This window comes from Colletes latitarsis, chromosome 10 (assembly GCF_051014445.1).
Source record: "Colletes latitarsis isolate SP2378_abdomen chromosome 10, iyColLati1, whole genome shotgun sequence".
NCBI lineage: Eukaryota > Metazoa > Arthropoda > Insecta > Hymenoptera > Colletidae > Colletes > Colletes latitarsis.
The window spans coordinates 25,417,493-25,439,597 of record NC_135143.1 but is presented as its reverse complement, the minus strand read 5'-3'; the positions used below and the strand labels follow the sequence as shown (position 1 = coordinate 25,439,597).

At 47.1% G+C, this 22,105-nt stretch overlaps 1 protein-coding gene across 1 annotated transcript; it reads left to right on the top strand.

Annotated features, from left to right (window-relative positions):
• Nucleotides 1-17,765: 17,765 nt before the first annotated feature.
• Nucleotides 17,766-20,106, top strand: LOC143346390 (uncharacterized). Its single transcript, XM_076774446.1, has 2 exons — nt 17,766-17,886; nt 18,100-20,106. The coding sequence occupies exons 1-2, from the start codon at nt 17,766-17,768 to the stop codon at nt 19,485-19,487; spliced, it is 1,509 nt and encodes a 502-aa protein (XP_076630561.1). The 3' UTR covers nt 19,488-20,106.
• The last annotated feature ends 1,999 nt before the right edge of the window (nt 20,107-22,105 follow it).

The following is a 22,105-nucleotide window of genomic DNA, read 5'->3' as shown; positions in this document are numbered from 1 at the left end:
CCAAGAGAATACTAGCTGATCTTTAATCCGGTGTGAAAAGGAACACTGTACGCAAATAATGTATTATTCCGTACATGTAAACATTACGAAACCATCACCGTGTGTCGCAACGGTGCGCGCAAAGTCATACGCCCCGGCCATTTTTCCGATGGCAGGTCACACCCCTATTATATCATAGTCATCGAAAGGCAAACACATTTCGTCCTGTCGCAGGGGTCGAAATCCCCATGCTTTCCTTTTTATCGCGATAAACGACTCTTTTTATTAGCGCAACTACCCCTTCAATTTGTTTCCATACATTTTGTCAATCCAGTCACTTTAAAATTTGACGCTTTCCTCCCATTAAGAAGCGTTCCAGTCGAGCACTTGCGAGAAAGATACAGGTCGCGCGTGTCCCTCTGCCGGCGAGCGTGGGAACCACAGCCGCAGAATCCATTTGTAATAACCTATCGCCTTCTATTTGCCAAGTTTTGATACTCCGGCGCTCCAAAACAATTATTGCAACCGTAGTTGTCAGTGGCGCTGGAAGATTTAAGACCGATCAGGACCTCCTACCGAGACCTGTCAGGAGTCCGTATGGATTCGAGGCGATTCGAGTCGGTCTCGAGAGGCCACTAATTGTACCGGTCGAACGACTGGACATTGCTCGCCCTGTACTCGGCTGTTTTGCCCGAAGATTTGATAGGGTAATAAGATAACGCCGAGATTGGAAAACAGTCCGATTGGAAGTCGCCCCCGACCGGTACTCGTTCCTACGACCGGAACACCGAAAGGCACCGTGTCGTGCATCGTTCGGGGACGTTCACCACGGCAGGATAAACGACGCACGCCGTTAAAATCTACGAACTGGACAACGGCATGAATTACTAATAAGTTTTCTAGGACGTAAAGCACGTACGATGCGCGCGTATGAATAACGTCCGCGTGGTCGCGCTTACGCCGGTCCGGCTGGAAGTCGTTTTGAATAATCTAGCCGTGGCACGGCCGAAGAAGAAGCAACAGGAAAGGATGATGAGACTCGTCTTTTATACCGCGATGCTAATTAATTGAAACGACCGGCCGACAGTTGCGCAAGGAGGTGGCCCCGTGGTCGGTAGCATCTCGCCGGTGTTCTAAGCGGTCACGTTATATCGAGAGAGGATCGAGATTATTTATTTAATGTATGCCCGCCGGGGGACCACCGACCGGCAAAGCAATGGGGCGCACGGCTACCCACCCGCGTGCTCGCGCACTAATTTCATTTTCGGACGTATCAACGAGCTATACACGCACCGCTCGCGATTAATTGGACGGAAACGGAGCAGTTTTCGCCGAGCGATAATTCCCCCGGCGACGTCGTCCCTCGGATTCCAACGTAAACGGCGAATTCTCTACGATTCCTGGCAAGTCCCTGACTTATGGAAACTAAGCTCTTAATTCACGGTACAACGTCCTCAGGCCATCCCGGCGTCGATGTAAGCCCCATGAATTATACGACTCCTTCGACCAATTTAAATCCGTAACCATTTCCTCGTGCTCTCCTTTTCCTCTGTTTTTCCACCGTTCCGTGAATATTAATACGCGTAATATTATTTACCTCGAGCACTATATTCTTCGATAACGCTCTGATTCGAGGGGTCAGGAAAATGGTGGCTCTTTCACTGGTTTCTGGTCCACCGTGGACGAAGGACGACCTTCTTGCAAGGGGGAAGAGGAACGTGAGCGAGGAGAAAGAGAGAGAAAGAGAGTCGGAGGCGAACCATAAACGGCGCACGATGGGTCGATCCGCGAAGGATGGGTAGCACGGTAGTTGGCGGGCCGCGTTGACGGCAGCATTTTTTAAGGCAGATGATATCGGCCCCCGGGGGACCAAAGACTAATGCGTCGAGATAGCGGCAGTAAATCAAACGGGAATTCCAGGTCGTGCGCGTACGGATGTTTATACTCGCCCGCGACCTCGCGCGCAGCCTCCTCCTCTCGGACCCGCCGCGCGAGATTTACTTTCTACCGGCCCTCTCGAATCGAAGAGATAACAACGATCGCCCGTGCATGCGCGATAAAATATTAACGGCCGCTGCGGACGCTCTACTTCCTCGCCATCGCTCGATCCTCCCGATTAACCCCTTCCCGTACGAGTTTACACTATTGAAATTGTTCTTAAATTATTAACAGTATACATACAACTGTCCATCGCTTCTCATACGTTTCTTTATTATAAATCGTATAATATGAAGAAAGAAAGTGGACTCGTCACTAAGGCGAGGAGTCAAGAACTGCATACAGGGTGTTCGGCTACGCCTGAGAAAAATTTTAATGGGAGATTCTAGAGGCCAAAATAAGACGATTTGTTAATGGAGGCTTCGTTAAAAAGGTATTAACAATTAAATTCAACAATTTCAAATCGTTCTGGAAAAATTACTTTCGATTGTAGGGCTCAATTACAATCATTTTTGGTGAATATATACACCCCCGAAATCCTACGCAGTTTCTAGAAAAAAATTCGAGGTGTGAAATTTTTCGACGAAATTAAAATATTTCAAATCGTTCTGAAAAAAATATTGTTAGCTGTGGGGGTCAATTACAATCATTTTTGGTGAATAGACATACCCCCGAAATCCTACCCACTTTCTAGAAAAAAATTCGAGGTGTGAAATTTTTCGACGAAATTAAAATATTTCAAATCGTTCTGAAAAAAATATTGTTAGCTGTGGGGGTCAATTACAATAATTTTTGGTGAATACATACACCTCCGAAATCCTACGCAGTTTCGAGAAAAAAATTCGAGTAGGTACTGAAATTTTTCGGCGAAAAAAAAAAATTTCAAATCGTTCTGAAAAAATTATCTTCGGTTGCGGGGGTCAATTACAATCATTTTTGGTGAATAGACATACCCCCGAAATCCTACCCACTTTCTAGAAAAAAATTCGAGAAGGTGTGAAATTTTTCGACGAAATTAAAATATTTCAAATCGTTCTGAAAAAAATATTGTTAGCTGTGGGGGTCAATTGCAAGCATTTTTGGTGAATAGACATACCCCCGAAATCCTACCCACTTTCTAGAAAAAAATTCGAGGTGTGAAATTTTTCGACGAAATTAAAATATTTCAAATCGTTCTGAAAAAAATATTGTTAGCTGTGGGGGTCAATTACAATCATTTTTGGTGAATAGACATACCCCCGAAATCCTACCCACTTTCTAGAAAAAAATTCGAGAAGGTGTGAAATTTTTCGACGAAATTAAAATATTTCAAATCGTTCTGAAAAAAATATTGTTAGCTGTGGGGGTCAATTACAATCATTTTTGGTGAATAGACATACCCCCGAAATCCTACCCATTTTCTAGAAAAAAATTCGAGGTGTGAAATTTTTCGACGAAATTAAAATATTTCAAATCGTTCTGAAAAAAATATTGTTAGCTGTGGGAGTCAATTACAATCATTTTTGGTGAATAGACATACCCCCGAAATCCTGCGCATTTTCGAGAAAAAAATTCAGTATGCGCGGAACTTTAAACACTAATAACTTTTTAACGAAGCCTCAATTAACAAATTGGTATTCTTGATTTTCGTCTTATTTTGGCCTCTAGAATCCCCCATTAAATTTTTCCCAGGGTTGGCTGAATACCCTGTATAGGTATAGTGGTCGTACGAGCACTTGCGAGAGAGGTACAGGTTGAGAGTGCCCCTCTGTTGGCGAGTACGTGAAATATCGCCACAAATTATTTTCCACCCTTAAAATTCTTATTTGGTCGAATTACACATTTCTCGGTCGAGTGAATTTTCCGCGAGAAAGCGTTATCGGAGCCGTCTTACCCCGCGTAATAAGAAAAAGTGTCCTCGAGGTCGGACAGGGTTGAACGACCTCGACGTCTTCGGGCCTCTCCGGCGTGTTAGCACGCAGTCAGCGAAGCTTACGGGTGCGTTCATAATCAGCGTCGACAAGGCGTACACGCATCTCGTCAATGGGTACAATGAGCCCTTTCCCTCGGAGACGAGGCACCGGCAGCGAGCGAAGAAAGAGAAGACGGAAGGAGACGCGGCGAGGAGGACGACGGAGGACATTCAGGATCGTGAGGATCGACCGCGGAATTCGGAGGGAGGAAGCCGGACTCGTGGAGCGATTCAGGAACGCTGCGAGTTAAGAATCCCCGGTTTAATGCCGAGAAAGGGAGAAAAAGAAAAATCTTCCCTCTGGATTCGTTCCGAAAGGGGGGAACATCGTATTTTCTCGCATAGTCGCGAGTTTAAGACGATCGCCGACTGGACGGGCACGTCCCGGGACGGGAGAAGAAGTTTCTGAAATAGGAACGGAAGGATGGTGGTGCCCCGGGATCTATTTCGACGCCGCGCGTCGCCTATCGCGGCGGCGGCACAAAGGCGGACGCGGACGAGACCTGTTTAGCGGTTGCCAAGTTTGTTTTTTCAGAAAATAACGCTCTGGGGCTTGCGAAGCTCTTGGAAGTTCTCAACTATCTCAGCCGCCATATTTGTTATTCACAGTTCGAACGCTCTCGTTAGCCACTGTACATCGTTCGGATGATTTCAAGGTACTATCGTTGAGAATAAGCATTGCATGCATGTATTTTTAATGAAAATTTGTATCCATTGGTGCGGTCCCCTCACTTGCAAAGGTCAATACTACTTGAGGAGGACACTCTTTTATTGCACCCCCTGGGCGTCTCAAGCTCAGTTAGCAGAAAACCGTCAAGCTAAGAACAGCATTAATTAAATCCATATTTAGGCCAAAATTCTGTCGTATTTATTTAGCAAATAAATGTTCAGCAGCTATATTTGATTTTGTCGAGATTTTGGGCCTCTTCGAGACTCGTTCGATCGCCGAACGTGGTGAAGGATATGTCCCCCGAGGCAAGGAGGTTCTCGTTCCAGTTGATGCACGATAAATCGTTGAAATTTCGAAGCACGGCGCCGTAATAGTCGAGCTGTTCTCACAACGCGATGTTATAATGCAATACAGGTCCAGCGGGTTGCGTGGACGCACGTGCACGTGGCGAGCACACAGCGGTGCACCCACGATCGCCCTGGGGCACATCCAGATATTGTTATCAAGCGACGGCGTACCTGTATCAGATTGAGATAGCCGATCCAGGGCGGCGGCACTGTCGCAACACGGTGAAAGTGTATCGGCTCGATACAACAGCCCAATTGAAATTAATTTAATTAAGCAAGCCCCGTGGACGTCGAGCGACCGCCGCTGGACCTGTACTACAGAAAGCGCCTTGCTCGCAGTACACGCCGATTCGATCATAATCGAGCGTTCTACGCGGTCGGTGGTCGGTGAAAAATTCGCTGCGTGGCCTGACCGTGTTATGTAGGCCAGGCGATTTTTGAATTCCGTCATTTTTTACGGTAGTCGCGACCGGAGGGAAGCCAGGCTGACGGGAGAAACGCGAAAACGAACGAACGGGATTCAAAATAATCGTATAGCAATAAAAGTTATCGGAATGTCGACATTGCGTTTCTGTCGATACTGAAAAAAGATTCACGGTGCGACAAAGTTTGTCAGAAATTAATTTCAGTTCGTCGGTAACGAATGAAAAAGAAGGCGGGGAATCGTTAATAGAGACACGTATTTAATACGAGAACGACTGCTTCGGCGTATGTAGATTAATCGTTTCGATAATAAAAGCAACGAAGTAACGATGCTCGTTACGAGGAGAGCGATTAAACAGTGATTGCGTTTGATATTTACGAGCTGTTGAGCGCGACTGGAAATCATCGAGGTTAATTTGCTTTTTCGACAGCGCGAAGGACACGTTTGCTCGAAGATCTACTTGTCGATGAGAGCATTACAATTATCGCGCTCGGCAAAATTTATGGACGACTAATTATACGAATGTTAAAGAGGAGAACGTTGATCTATGTTCGGGGTGTTTCGATATTTTTAAGCTAAATAAATTCCACGTTGCATGTAAAAATAAACACTAGAATATGTTATCAGGGACTTGAAACATTTGCTCAATGATCTACTCATCGATGAGAGCAACTACTGTGTTCGACAAAATGTTAAAGAGAATTTGATTTGTTTATGCCCGGGGTATTTCAATATTTTTAAGCTAAATAAATTCTACATTCTATACAAAAATATTGGGACACTGGACAAATTAAACTTATAAAATGGAGGCTACCTTATGCTTAGAATACTCCAAAATATGTTATGAGGGGGTTGGCTCGAAGATCTACTCTTCGACGAAAGCAGCCTGCAATTCTCACGTTTAATAAAATTTGTGGTCGATTAATTTTACGAATGTTAAAGAGAATTTGATTTGTTTATATCTGAAGTGTTTCGATATTTTTAAGTTAAATAAATTCCACGTTGTATATAAAAATAAACACTAGAAAAATTAAACTTACAAAATAGAGGTTACCTTAGGGTTAGAATATTCCAGAATATGTTATGATGGGGTTGGAACGTATTTTCCCCGTTGGAACATTTACGAGACGTTTTCAGGAATCAGATAAGTCCAAGGAACGTCGATGGACGTCTACAATAATGATCGGCGTGTCACTCGGACGGGAAACAAGAGCGCGGATCGCAGAAATATAAAAGTCAAGCGGCTCGTGATGCATCGACCGTGGTCCGCGTCTCACCCTAATAGCCGATCAGATAAGGGCTCCTTGTCCGGTGGTCCTGAAGAGATCGTATCGCGTTCGCACGCTCTCGCACCCTGGGACGTGTCCTATGATGTCATTATAGGGCTGGACGATTTGGTAAACGTGCTGTCTGAAAGAGTGGTCGACGCTAAAGTGTTTGGGACAATAACAGACGCCAAGGATGGGAAGCGTCTTAATTGACGACTGACGAGTCCAACTCTGCCGTGGGATCTCAATGTCCAACATATCGTCAAACCATTCGAATCACATACATAAATATTTCACTTACGATATCCAACTATGGGGATGTGAAAAGAATGCGTGGTAAAAAATTTTTAGTCAACATTCAATTCTAGAAACTGAGTTGTCCAAGAATATTTTCTATTTATGAATTTAATAAATTTGACTATGAATACCTTGGTCCTTTCATATATCTGGATCTTAACGTCTAACAAATCGTCAAAGCATTCGAACCACATATTTAGACATTTCACTTACGATATAGGGGTGTAAAAAAATGCATAGTAAAAAGTTTTTAGTCGACATTCAATTCTAGAAACTGAGTTGTCCAAGAATATTTTCTATTTATGAATTTAATAAATTTGACTATGAATACCTTGGTCCTTTCATATATCTGGATCTTAACGTCTAACAAATCGTCAAAGCATTCGAACCACATATTTAGACATTTCACTTACGATATGGGGGTGTAAAAAAAATACATAGTAAAAAGTTTTTAGTCGACATTCGATTGATGAAACTGAGTTGTCCAAGAATATTTTCTATTTATGAATTTAATAAATTTGACGATGAATTGGTCCTTTCATATATCTGGATCTTAACGTCTAACAAATCGTCAAAGCATTCGAACCACATATTTAGACATTTCACTTACGATATGGGGGTGTAAAAAAAATGCATAGTAAAAAGTTTTTAGTCGACATTCAATTCTAGAAACTGAGTTGTCCAAGAATATTTTCTATTTATGAATTTAATAAATTTGACGATGAATGCCTTGGTCCTTTCATATATCTGGATCTTAACGTCTAACAAATCGTCAAAGCATTCGAACCACATATTTAGACATTTCACTTACGATATGGGGGTGTAAAAAAAATACATAGTAAAAAGTTTTTAGTCGACATTCGATTGATGAAACTGAGTTGTCCAAGAATGTTTTCTACCTGTGAATTTATTAAATTTGACAATAGCCTTTTCGTATACCTGGACGAACAAAGAAGCCTGCTAAAAACAATCCCCGGATGATATACGACGCCCCCGACTAATTTTCGTCGAGAGTGGTTGCAATATTCCCGAAATCCGAGATAGATGATATTTTCGGAGATAACCAGCTTCCAGGTCAGCCAGTTCGGTTTCAGGCGACCGAAATTTGACGAAGCTTCGGTCATCTGGTCCAATTCCGTCACCTGCCCGCCCCTAAAACGAACCCCCGATGGGCACGCGTACTCCTCCCGAAAAGGAAATCGTCCAGCGAACTGACCATATGCCGTGTTCCTGGAAAAACGATCCGTCGCATTCTTATCGACACCGATTGACGCGGCTGCTCGTTGTTTCTCGACGTTTACAGCTTTTGGCAACCGCGATACATCAAACTCGAGATCTTGTCGTCTGTTTGTCTCTACAAATAATTCTTTTCAGGCCCCCGGGAAACCACAGCCAAAAAAACGAGAGTAAAACGCATATTCAATATTAGATTTACGAAGTATTAACACTAGATTCACGAAACCCATCAGTTATACGGGTATCAGGTCCCATATTTCAAGTTTGGGAACGCTTAAATATTATTTGTTAGCAATTCAGATTTAATTTGATTTATGCAGAGATATAAATGTTCTAATTAAAAGGAAAACAGAATTTTTATTTAACTGTCAACGTAACAGGTTTCGATAAAAATATGTGCAACGGGTGTCAGATTCCATGCTTGAACTTTCAGAACGCGTAAATCTTATTTGTTAGCAATTTAGATTGAATTTGATTGATGCAAAGGTACGAATGTATGTTCTAATGAAAATAAAAATAGAAATTTTATGCAACTGTCACAATAATGGATTTTAATAAAAATATGTGCAATCAATGTCCGCGAATCTAGTGTTAAATACTGTTATCATCGTTCTTGACGAAACTTAGTGAAACAGTTGTAGTTTGACGACGGTCCAGTGGCGTAGGAGGGCGACAGATATGGAACCGCGGCATACGGACAGCGAAACGTTTCTTTTAAGGCGCTAATAATAGACTGAACGCGATGAAAAACGTCCGGTCGGAAGGACGCTTAGGTTCCGTGGGGGTTCGTTTCTGGAAAACGGAAAGTTGCCACGCGCCCTGGCAGGATCAGCTGTCCTGGATCCAGGACAGATGTTGGCCGCGCCGATGCTCTCGCGTTCGTTGCTCCTGGGGATTCGCGTCCTGGGCCGGATCCTTTCAAACGGCGATTTTTCCTGCCTCGCGAGCAGGTGAACGTCTTAAACGCGTCACCAGAAGCAGGTTCGAACGCGCAGAAGGGACGCGGAAAATCGATATCAACCGAGGGCACAGGAATCTTCGGGGATGTGAAAATAGGATTTCGTAGAAGTACACGGTGGCTAACACGCATCGACGGTTTCGATTCTCGTCCTCGAAGGGCCTCGAGGGCTCGAACTTTATTTATTTATTCGATATTCGCGGCTGAAAGACCCTTTGTAGCGCAAAATACGAATGTGAAATTTGCCCTTTCGGCGTGAATTATGTTTCAAGAAGAAAACGTCGAAACCATCGACTTTAATTATTAACCCATTGCACTTATATCTATATTTGAGAAGGCTAAACAATGAAAACATTAAAATTCCCAAAAAAGAAATCTAAACCAAATTACTGTTTTATCCATCGAGTTATACAGACCCACGCGACTCTTCCTCTCCTTAAGTCCCATAAGAGACAATATGACAGTCGCAAAACCTGTCATGCAACACTACGTTTTCTACTTTTAAGGAGCTATGATACAAAACTCGACACGAACTTATGGGAAGACCAAATAAATAAGAGCTCCTTTCAATAATGGCGAAAGAAACGTCCCGTTCCTGTCACGAAAGAGTTTTTATTTTCAGGTGCAATCGAGTCGAGGCGATAAAACTCGGATCTCCCGAGTGACGTAGATGCGAGAAGACGGTACGTTCGTAGAAATTATTGCAGCAGGTCCACGGTCCCGGGCGCACAAAGGACAAGTACGCGCTGGGCCTCGCGTCCCTGACCGAGCGAGCGGACTTAAGGAGAGCCAGTGATTCTTTGAGATTTCGGGACAATGGAGGGGCCTTACGCGCCGCCATGGCTATTCATAGCCGGAGAAAAAGGAAAGAAAATAAGAGGAAAAACTCCGCCACGCTATTCCCATTCACGATCAACGGAATATCCGTCGTTTCGGGGGCAGTGGTTCTCCCGATTCACGAACGGGGCCCGATAGAACGTTCACCGAGAGTCCCTGGGGGGATTAAGGACACTCAAATGTCCGTTTGCAACACCAGTGGATTTTACAAAATTACTCGCACGAAGTGGAGAATCCACAATAACCGGCGGAATGTGGCGCAGTCGATTAAACTTGAGGATTTCGGGGCATTCTACATTCAACAAACGTTTCTAGAAACACTACAAAAATCCTTTACAAACATTAACCCTTTGAACTGTCGGATAAAAATTACGTTTCACGTTTTATCTTCTGTTGCGATTGGGTGTGTCTGTTCTCGAGGAATCCGCACCTGTACTCTGGAGATATCCGTTTCCAGGATGAATGGACGAGGATGGTCCGAAACTAGGCTTTAAAGACACTTTAAGGACCTTCCGGAGGAGTATACAGTCAGAACCCCCACGAAGAAGTCCTTTCGTCAATCGTCATGGACACTTTTCGACTACCCCCAAATGGCCAACCTTCGATGAATCGTTTCGTTCTTCGTCCAACCTGCTATGCTTCGATCCCTGGAGACGACGTTCGAGCTGCAGCTCACAGCAACATTGATCTAGGACGAAATCTGTGACGATTCGAACGATAGAAGAACGTTGGTTTTGGCTGTTTCGAAGATTGTCGCGAGCACGTCAGATGCGCTGTAAAAAGAAACGACGCGTAAAAAAATAAACGATAGAGGAGCTCTCGAAACAGTTGGACGAAGGCTGGGAGGACAAAAGGATTCACGGGGCCAGGTACCCCGATGGAGGACAATGGGCCTGCGGGATCCCGAAGGACCCGGGTCCGCGTCTCCGCTGGCTGCTCGTGTACTTTGTCCGCAACCTGATTATCTTAGTTGTTAATAACCTTGTAAACATGGCCAGGAAAACAAAACCAAGAGCTGGAAACGAGACCCCGTTGGAACGGAAAGCAGGAATGTTTGCGAAACCGGAGTCATCCGTTTCTCTACGCGTGTCACGCGTTCTATTGTACTTAGAAATAATTTAGTGGCCCCGATAACCCTTATCTGCCCCGAAATTTTACATAAAGATGTTTACACCGTAGGAAGAGTCACTTTTATTTCTGGACAAAAGTCGAAGTTTGCTCGGTTCGTGACCAGAGATACGATACTTTATCGCGTAATATTTTCTCCCCCACGAAGGGTAGGTCGTAGCGACGAAAATGTTTTTGTTCTCCGGGATACAATCATCGGTGGAAAATTCGAAAATTTCCTGGAACAAACAGAGCCGCGGAATGACGCATCGCAGAGAGAACGCATCGAGCGCAACGGTATGCAGATAAGCGGTAGGTAGAATAACAAATCCATAACGCGTCATGGAGATAAGGCGACCTGGTGACTTGCCGACACATTTCGGAACGGAAACCGACAAACACTTCGACCCCAGAGCTCGACCATCGCAGAGAACGAAATTATCGCGATAAACAGGGCCCAAGAATATTATCATCGAACGATAATCTAGGACACGTATAGGCAAAGTATTGTATAGTTGGAAAAACAATTCATATTATTCACGAAATTCGAATTTATCGAGAGATTATAAGACAATATCCAGAGGAAGAAAGCTTGGCAACGAATCTCGATTACGAGACTTTTGTTTTCGCCGAAGTGGGAATCCCTGTCTTTGTAAAATCTTGGCGTTGATGTCACCCGTTCCGTCTATGAATCAGTGAATGACTAAACGACCCCATTCATGCTGGTAGTACCTGCACGATTGTTCCCAATTAGCCAACAGCCCGAGTGCCTTGAGGCAGGGCGAGAAACGCAGGTGTTGGTCGTTGTTACCTTGCCAATTTCCCGCTGCTTAAGTTGTTGGCCAAAAGAGGAACCCTTCAGGTTTGAGGTAAACGACTGGAGTCGCAGAACTCCGCCTGGCAACGCGAAGCAACTTCCTTTTTTGGCTACGGGGCGTCTCGAGGGTGGAACGAGAGGTCGCGAGAAAATCACTGGGAACGTTTAACAGCTTGTTGACGGGACAGGACACCGCCCTGGCGACCGAAATGGCAAATACTCGAGCGTTATCGCGAATAAACGAGACGACAAAGGTCGTTCCGTGCAATTCATCGTCTTCCTGAGTCATCGGGAAGATCTGCCAGCGGCACGATCATCAAACATGCACTGGCGGCGAAGCAAAGTCAATATTGATGCGCTTGTAAAACTACCGATAGACAGTTTAGATTAAGATAAAGGGGCTCTGAATCACGTGAGCGTTCCACCGCGTGTTTAGGCTTCACGTGTCCGTGCCTGCTTCGACTCGTTTTAAGGGGTCCACTTTAATCCTTTCGCGGGTTTAAAAAAAATGTAATATGTTCGTCGAAACGTCTTTTGTGGTATCGACTGTTTAAATAATTAAATATTCAATACTATCTCGTTCGGGATAAACTGTGGAAGGATTGATAAGAAGGATCTATTCTTTTCTCAGAAACTACGAGATGAACAGTTTGTTTCCTGACAGTTGGAAATATTAAACGAAATATCTTCGTAATCTCAGATTTATTTCCCGTGAAATATCGCCTTGAGAATATTTCTAGCTCCTCAGTGAATAAGTGCTTCTAGAAAGAATACTTTCTTTTATACACACGTTTCACTTGCTTGCAGAACTTTTATAAAAACTTAAATATCATGAATTTATAGGAATATTTATACTCTTTTGACCGATAACGATTTATAACGGTTTAGGAAATGTTTACTTTTTTTACTGAGGTCCGCATTTTCCATATTAGGCTCATAGTGCTCGAATACTATATTTATATTTGAAGAAATAATCGAGCTAACAGAGAGCTGATGCACTTACCTTATTATGTATGATATTATTTACAAAACACGTGTTACTTTGGAGCTCGGGCATATGCACGCTAGTTACAACAAATGGCAATCGTAATCGATTGCATTCATCGCCAATAGCAATATTGCGATCTTCTAAATTAGGAACGTATTCCATATTAGGATAATTGACCCTATAGTTTTCGAGGATCGCTGAGAGAAAGTCACCGGGATTCCGCCGTTCGTCCGCGGAAAATTCAGCGTTCCGACGACCAGTTTGATGGCACGGGAGATGAGAAACCAGGGTCCCCGCTTCCCCCGGATACCTTGCACATGTCTAGGGATCCACGAGGCCCCGAAAATGGGTTCGCGTAGCTAGTCTCGGTGGGGCCAGTCGCATATGGTGGCACACAAACACAGACACGCGTGTATGTATAAAACATCGAGCGGTAATAGCCAGGTGTTTCAAAGGTGAGGCTACAGGGCGTCCCTCGCTCCTCGAGGCGGCACAACAAAAAAATAAACCAGCTTCCTTCCGATGGGGCTACGTTCGACTGGTGGGGGGGAGCTACCCGTTACACACGCACGGTCGTAATAATTATACAGATTTATTCTGGGCCGAACGAAATCACAACCGGTAGAATGCGTATGTATATGAGGACTAGTTAAAAGTTTCGAATTTAACGTCGCGCTTTCGACAGTATTGTAGGGCTCCACCGGTCACACCTTTCGTTGCCTTCGCCGTGCCGTGTAATTTACGGTTTCGGAGCCGACCGGGGAGAAAATTCGGTCGAATCGACGGCCAGTATTTCGGAAGGATTCGTAACGTGGGCGTTGATCGATTTCTCAATGAGTAAACTCTATCGTACTCTGGAAATTTTATTTTATTAGCAGCGAAATGCGGTGGGAATCGAGTGATCAGCGAGGAATGGAACATCCAGTTCTGCAAATAGCGTTTTCACGCAGAGGGACAAAAAAATCGACTGCATAGCAATTTTATCGATCGAGCAACGGCCAAACAACAATTGGAAACATCGCAACTGGTATTGTGCATTTTTCGTTGCATCCCTCGCGGTGCACCCCTCGAAACACGTCCTCTTACGCGAAAGGAAAGAAAAATACAGTATCTGGTCTCACGAATTTCCCGCGCGTAGCCCCGAAACTCGTAAACGAAACTCGTACGGCGGACCTGTCCCCCGATGTAAACGCCCGTAAAAACTAGCATTTTTCGAGCAACCTGCGAATACTCGAAATACAGGAAGGACGGGGATGGGGTTGTACCCTCGAGGCTCGCAACAGCGTCATCCCCGTAAGGCTAAGCGAGTCGACGGGATCCCTCGTATTTGATATAATTTAGGAGCACTTCTCGCTGACACCGCGACGGAACGAGAAGGACGAAAGTAGCCGGAATGCGTTACCGGAACCGGCGGTTTCGCGATACCGGAATAACCGGCCCAGGAGGCAGGTCCTCCGGTGCTTCTTTTCCGTCTCGTTTCTCGTCTTTTATTTTTCTCCCTTTACGTCGGCTCGCGAACCGTACCGTGAAAAAAGGGGGATAGCGTCGTAGACAGATAGCCCGGCCTCAGCGCGATCGTTTAAAAAAGCGCACCACGGCGCAGGTAGATTATTTTGCCCGCGCGACCGGTGCACCGATTCATCCTTTCACGAGGTTGCGGGACCGCGTTAAAAAGAGATCGTGTAACCGTAGGATCGTCCTCCGGGGCTGGTGGATTACCGAGGAATCGTGGCGCTGGAACCGGGCTCCCGATCACCCCTTCCGCGCCGCTAAGGACCGACGCGTATTCACCACGACTGGAATAGGATTGCGGCTTTGATAAAGTACGGGCCGCGTGGCAGGTATGCGAAACGGTTTCCAACCCTTTGCTGGACGCGAGACCAGCTGGAACGGACGACGAGAAACGTTCATAGAAATACAGTGGATCGTTTAGCGACGAATCCAAATTCAACTTTGAATTTATCCACGTTGGCGGCGGCCCTGAACGATTCGAATCGCTCGTTGCAACGTTCTTGTTACTACCACGGAGACCGCGTTGCTCCATTTTCTCGGGTCCACGGTTGCTCCCTCGTCGTCCCGCTTATCTCATCGACACCCACGAACAGCGGAGTACTATGTTGTCCGTACACGCGAACTATGTCCTTACACAACGCTGGACAATGCGTCCGCCGACGGAGGGGTTGGGTTCGATCTACGGATCGGTTCCACGCCGAACACCGGGGGTAATTTCCTAGTAATTACCGTCGCGTGAATCGTAAAATTGGATGTTGGGAGCCGTCTAATTCGACGAAGAGAGTATCGCATTACGAGAAAGATGGCGACGCGAAATTCTGTCGAGCTCCTTTATTACGAAATAATCCGAACGAATGATCGCCGGCGAACCAAGCCCGAAGAATAAAGTGTTACGCGAACGAGCTGTTTACGACGACAAGTACAAGGGTCCTTCATCAAAAATCGTTCCCCTCCTCTTCGCGTTGCAGCGGTACCGGTCTCGGGCCACGGTTTATCGTTTCTCAATCGATTCGAACGATCCCGTCGCGCGGTGATAACCTGATTTAGCGCCGGTGACACATCGTGGAATGAAACGGAAAATCGATCGAGCGGAATGCCCGAGTGCTCCTTTGTCTCGTAAATTAACCGACAAGTCCACGGCGTGTCGGTTCTCCTACGTCCGCCTAACCTTACGCGCGTCGACGTTTTCGGAACGACAAACGCGATTCCAACGCGCAACGATCGTGATTGTTTCTTTTTTATCGCCACGATACGCTTCGCGAACGTCGCGTGCGCTCGACAAAATTACATTTCGACCAGCTTTCGGGGCAAACGGACCGCCGAGGCCAGGTCGGAATTCGAACTTGGAAGTTCAATTACACGGAACGTAATTCCCCGGGGGACAAGGTCAACGTTTCCCTTTTCGTACTTCGGGACACAAAGAAACTACCGATCACATGTTCAGGAGCAGACGTCGAAACGAGCATTCCTGGCGGTTTGACGACGCCCGTTACCTTTGGAAACCCCGACGAAGAAACGCGGTTTCTGGCTTTATTCCTAAGAACGTTCTCGACAGTTGCTCAAATTATATTTTATATAATTTATAGACAGAACGCTTCGTATTTCTCCTCTAGATTTATATTTAAAAAAAGCAAATTAACCAAGGAATGAAGATTCAAAGCGATTTTGTAACATTGCTAGAACTGTATGAGATACAGAAAGCCCTGGCACACGATTATCCATACAAGGATCGAATATACAGAAAATTTCCACTTTCGAGATGATCGTCGTTGGGGCGCAAGGGGTTATAATGGATCGCGGATCGTTCCTCCACCCCCGACGAGCAAAAAATGGCACGGGTTGGTGGATGCAGCGCGCGAGGATTCTAGGGGGAGAGCGGGCACGATACCCGTGCGCACACGAGCACGAGCGGGCGGTTGTGTGTGTGTGTGGGTTCCAGCACGCGTGGGCGATGCTGTGGCACGCGACACGACCGTTACGTTCGAAACTGGCAGTGGCGGGGAGGCGAGAAAGGGACGGGGGGTGAAATTCAGAAGGGGAACTGGACGGATTGCGGTGCCCTCGTACGTGCGCGCGCGCAGCCGGTCACGGATAGAAACGGCGACACACGGATGCACATCCAGCGCCCGTGCACACGCGAAAAGGCGGCTGACGCGTAGAAATAATAATAAAAAAAAAGAGAAGAGAAGAAAAAAACGGCATAGCAGCCAATACGACACACTCGAGCGTGCGCACCAACACGTCGGACGAGCGACTCGGAGAAAGAGAGAGGGAGACGCGGAGTTCAGGTAGACCGAACGGAAATTCGAATAGAAAAATGCGTCCCGTGCCCCTCCGCCATCTAAACGTACTTACGTACACACGAATAATGGAGGAGAGAGCGAGAAAACCGTGTTCACGAATCGGTGGTGCATGTGCACCGACGACGGCAGAGGTGACGGGTCGTTGGGCCTCGTCTCGAGCGGCTAGGGTTGGCTACGGGGTGGCGGGGAGGGCGAGCGTTACGGAGGGGCCCCAGCATCTGCTCCGTACAACAACGCAACGCACGGTGTAACAGAGCGCGAAGACGAGGACGGTCGTGGAAAGCGGGAGCGAGAACGCTGTCGCAAAAGGGGGATAGTGGAGAGAAAAAAGGGGAGTGAAAAGGTGGGAGGGAGAGAAAAGGCAGCGCAAAGAGGAGCGCGGCAGGATAATCGCGTCGCACTCACGAACATCCTGCACCTCCTGTTGTTGCACGCTGACCGAGGGAGGGGGATACGCGAGCCGGCGGAACAGATGCCCGGGCTCCTATTGGACGATGGCCCGCGACCGGGCGTCCCCTATTGGCGAGCAGCGCGGGGCCCGCGGGCCTGCATTGGTCGGGCAGCACGTGCGGGCCACCTGCACCTGGCCGGTGGGGTGACCTCTTATAAAAGGCCCAGGCGCACCCCCCTGTCAGTCAGAGACCGGCCTGCAGCCGAACCGTTTTCAGAGCTACGAGACACGCAGTACGTTCCCTTCTAACCTTCAACGTTTACCGCGACTCCCCTGTTTGTTTCCTGTTAACCCCGCTCGAACAGCGTCAGTTCGGTTCCGACGAGCGTACCGCGAGCATCGATTTTTCGAGGATCGTTCAGTGCACGCTACGACATTGTGAAATATCATCGACGAACTCGAGGAGGACTATATTTTATTTACACTATGTGCGACACAGTGCAGTGACGTCTCGTGATTGCTTGACAGTTCCTGTTTTTTTTTTTTTTTTATATATTACAACACGCACTTTTCGCTCGAGAGGAGATACTGTGGTCAATGTGAAAAAAACGAAAACTGATTAATCGTTAAACCGCAACAATTGGATTACTACTGCGGTAGCGGGCTTCGCGGTGTTGAGTACCGGCGAAGGGCCGACTAAGGAATCTTGTGACAGTGAAGTTATCGAAGAAGAGGCGCCAGAATGCTAATCGAAGAGATGCCGCGCAGCTTCGTGAAGAAGAACAACAGCTACAGCCACTGTCCGCTGAAAAAGCGGCCGGTGCACGTCCTGCCCACCGAAGAAGTTCCTGAAGTGATCAAAGGTGAGTCTCGAATCTTCCACGCGGAACACATATACCCTTGCCTCTTAGAAAAGAAAGCTTCGTAGTTAAACTCTTAGACTTCCTAACGAGCATAATCATTGTGAAACTCGAACTTTCGACGAGTCATCGTATAGTTAACAAGATCCCCGAACGCGATTCTTCTCCTACGCGATAGAACGTCCCGTTTAAAACGAAATATTCTCTCCTCCTCAGAAGAAATCATCGACGTCGTGATGGACGACATCCCCGAGCCCGAGAATCTCAGCACGAAACCGGAAGACCTGAGCAGAAGCGCGGAACGCCAGCACCAACAACCCGAGCAACGCACGCGCGCCTCCAGGTCGCCTTCCCCTGTCGTAAAAGTGTCCGTGTCGCCGCCGTTGGTGACGAGACCGACCTCCCCGTCGGTGCACCAGCACGTACACCCGGTGCACCATCTCCACCATCATCATTACCCGACGAAAGCGGTTACGCCGCCGGCGGGCATCGCGCCGATTCACCCGGTGGCGAAGAAGGCGCGCGTCGAGGTGATTCAGCACGAGAACTCGTCGTCTTCGGCGGCGGCGGTGACGGCCACGTCGGCGCCGTTGCACTTCATGGCGAGCAAGGCGCCCCTGGAGCCGTTGAATCTGAACACGCCGGTGGAACCACTGGCGCATTACGCGACTCCCGCGTGGGCTCGCGCCCCGCCATTGTACCCGCCGCACTATCTGCCCTATCCGGCCGCCTATCACCGTTATCATCACGCTGGCGCGGAGCTGTACCCGTCTTATCCGATGCCGGCGTACCCTCACTCGTCGCCCGAGCATCATCCGTCAGTTTCACCGCCGCCGCACGCCGCGCTTACCTGCCCGACGATTCAGCGACCGATCGCCAGGAGTTACGCTCACTGGCCGAGCCCCGACCACTGTGGCCTGTCGCCCACCAGCTCGTTGGGATCGGGATCTCTGCGATCGCCGCCACCGGTCACGCCGGAAGACCTCTCCTCGCCCGGAAGCGACAGCGGAAGATCGTCGGCCGGTAGCACGTCGACGGGCCCGACGATCGTCAACCCGAAGATCGAGAAAACCGGACCGACCAGCGGCTCCACGGTGTCTCTGTCCTCCACCTCGTCCACGTCCTCGTCCTCGTCGACGTCGCCCAGGTATCAGTGCCCCGATTGCGGCAAATCGTACTCCACGTACTCGGGGCTCTCGAAGCACCAGCAGTTCCACTGCGCCGCCGCCGAGGGACAGGCGAAGAAATCATTCTCGTGCAAGTACTGCGAGAAGGTGTACGTCAGCCTGGGCGCGCTGAAGATGCACATCAGGACGCACACGCTGCCCTGCAAGTGCCACCTATGCGGCAAGGCGTTCTCCAGGCCCTGGCTGCTCCAAGGACACATCAGGACCCACACCGGCGAGAAACCGTTCAGCTGTCAGCACTGCAATCGCGCGTTCGCCGACAGGAGCAACCTCAGGGCGCACTTGCAGACGCACAGCGACGTGAAGAAGTACTCGTGTGCCTCGTGCAGCAAGACCTTCAGCAGAATGTCGCTGTTGACGAAGCACCAGGAGGGCGGCTGCCCTGGAGTCGCCGTACCGATGGGCTACGGATGCTGAGACGGCGCGGGTGTGTCGTCGTTTTAACGGGGAATTCGGTTTCCTTCGTACGTTCCTTTCTAATCTATTGCGGATCAAGAAGTGCCTTACGTTGATCGGAGTACAAACGAATTAGAAGTAGGACGGGACGAGGCTGTACGCGCGGTCCAGTCTCTACGCGATAAATAATCTCTCTCGATTGGAATTCACGTCCCTGTGGCGCAGCGTCTGAATTTTAAACGAGACGCCATTTGGAGAAACTGGATCCAACTGCCCCGTCTCGGTCGACAAAATCCCGATGGTTGTGCATTTTCTCGCGTTCGCGGTATCGTTGTAATATAGTCGGTGTGTGCGTGTGAACGGAATAATCGAGAATCGCGTTCGATTGTACTTAGGACGATAGATCGGTGTGGAATCGACGAAACTCGTCCCCCGCGTTTACGAGAGAAAATTCGAGTCGAAGCCACCGCTTGACGCGGTCCCGTGAAGCTGCCGTGCCATTATTATGCGTTTTCACATTATTTTTGTTCCCTTCTATTTTGTCGATCATATGTTCTCTTTTCGATTCGATTCGGGTCGCGAGAAACACGAGAGCCCAGACGATCGAGATCGAACGTCGTCCAGCGTTGGTTCTCGTAGCGTTTCCGGTTCGAACGGACGAAAACGCGCGCGAGTCTTTGTTGAGTCGTGCGTACCGTGCACCAAAGTGCCATTCAAGATCGTGCCACGCGCGAGCGTCTCGTACGATTGTAAATAATAAACGATGTAGCTGTTAAGGCACGCACGAAACGAAGTATTATAATTCGCCATACGCGGACGGAACGAGACGAAGCGACAGAAAAGTATTTAATGATCGTCCGGTGTCTGAATGTTTTTTTTTTTTTCTTTTTGTTCTCCTTTCTCGATAAAGTCGAGAACGAAGTGTATGCGTGCCCGCGTGCGTGAGGAAGAGAGAGAGAGCTTGCTATTTTATTTTTCTTTTGCCTTTCCGTTTTGTACTTTTCTTATGCGTTTGTAAATCACTGTAAGTTACTCGAACAAACTAGTCATTGTACAATAATATGCGAGGAAAAACGAGAGACTCGCTGCGAGAGGAGATTTCTCCGACCTGGTCTTTTGGTGTTCTCCGCGGGGAAGTCACTCGAAAAAAGAGATATAACGAATAATCGAGCCGCCGTCGCGTAAACTTAAGCGTTCCGCGCGTGTAATTAAAACGAGGCGAACGGCTCAGGGCGAGTACCACTCTTTCTAGTTTTTTTTTTTTTTGTAAAGAAAGTAAACTACTATTGAGATACAGATATCACCTATATATAAAGATATTTTATACGAAATAAATTACTAGGAGTTTTTAAACCTTACACCGATGTTATGATTCCGATGTCCTCAAACCAAAGCCGTAAAAAATTCCTTTCCTCATGGTATTATTAATTCCTGGTTTAACATTCGAAATATATATTACAGAAGTTTCTTTTCCATATTCCTAATTTATTACAGAAGACTTTCTCGATAGCAGGCGCGAATTTAATAATATTTCCTATATTTATTTCGACGTATTCTAGAGAGATTTAAATATTTTGCGTTCTAATCTTCAGCATGTGCAAAATTTATCAAGGATAATATCGAGGCTTTAATTAATGGTAAAATAAATTTCTCGTTATGCAAAACGCTCTTAAACGCAGTTTGCGCAGAGTTAATGGACGGTCGGGAGTGGCACACGATTTCCACAATGCGCGCTACCGTATTTATCGCGGTCTTTATCCCCGCAGGCTCGTTCGCACGTTTATCCGCGCGGCGTCACTAGAACGCGACACGTCTCACAAAGGACGTTTAGCGCAGCAAACAACATATGGCGCGCAAAAGCGCGTTCAATTCATTGGCCAGCAATGGCCTACCTGCGCGTATTAAGTCCCACGCGCTTCTGCCATGTACTCGACGACCGGTGGCGTCGATTCCGAGCTTTTTGTTCGACCGGGCACGTCCATATGGGTGTTCCGAATCGCAGAACGATCCAATTCTCTCCCCTCGTCACAGTATCGGGCCGTTAAATATTTGGCTCCAGGCTTCTCGTTAAACCAGCGTTTAGACGTCGCGTAGATCGGCTAATTTCATTGTGCACTTACAATGTTAACGAAACGATATGAATACATATGTTCAACAGTGAGAAGAAAACTAACATTTATACTTTCCTCTCCTTAACGTAAAGAAGCCTTACAGGAAGCACTTGAATTAATCTTAGTTTCATTTTAGTTTTCAATATTTTCAAACAGTTACACGTTAAATTATTAATCTTGATTACCGTTTGGAGTCGTTGTTTTGGTAAAAGCCGTGTTTAAAAATTTGTTATTTGCGTGAATCTTGGTTTCGAAGAGGATTAAACGAAGGCAGAAGTTGCAGATCATTGAATTATATCGTTAGAAAGGGAAAAAGTAAACAGGTGCGCGCCTAGGGCAACGTAGTAAACGTATACAATTATATTACAGTTGAATGTACATACGTAAACGGAATTATTCAGGCACGGCTAAATGCACGTAAAATGATACAGTGCTGCACTAACCGCAAGTATTAGCTTGGCGACCGGGAAAAGATACGCGATGCATGTGGCGCGTAGTTTCCATGCTCCAGCATGAACCGTTGCTCGT

Excerpts from the sequence above, each read along its gene's own strand:
- LOC143346390 (XM_076774446.1), top strand. The coding sequence starts at position 17,766 with ATGCTAATCGAAGAGATGCCGCGCAGCTTCGTGAAGAAGAACAACAGC. Across the intron at positions 17,887-18,099 it reads AGTTCCTGAAGTGATCAAAG|AAGAAATCATCGACGTCGTG; the intron begins GTGAGTCTCGAA and ends TCTCCTCCTCAG.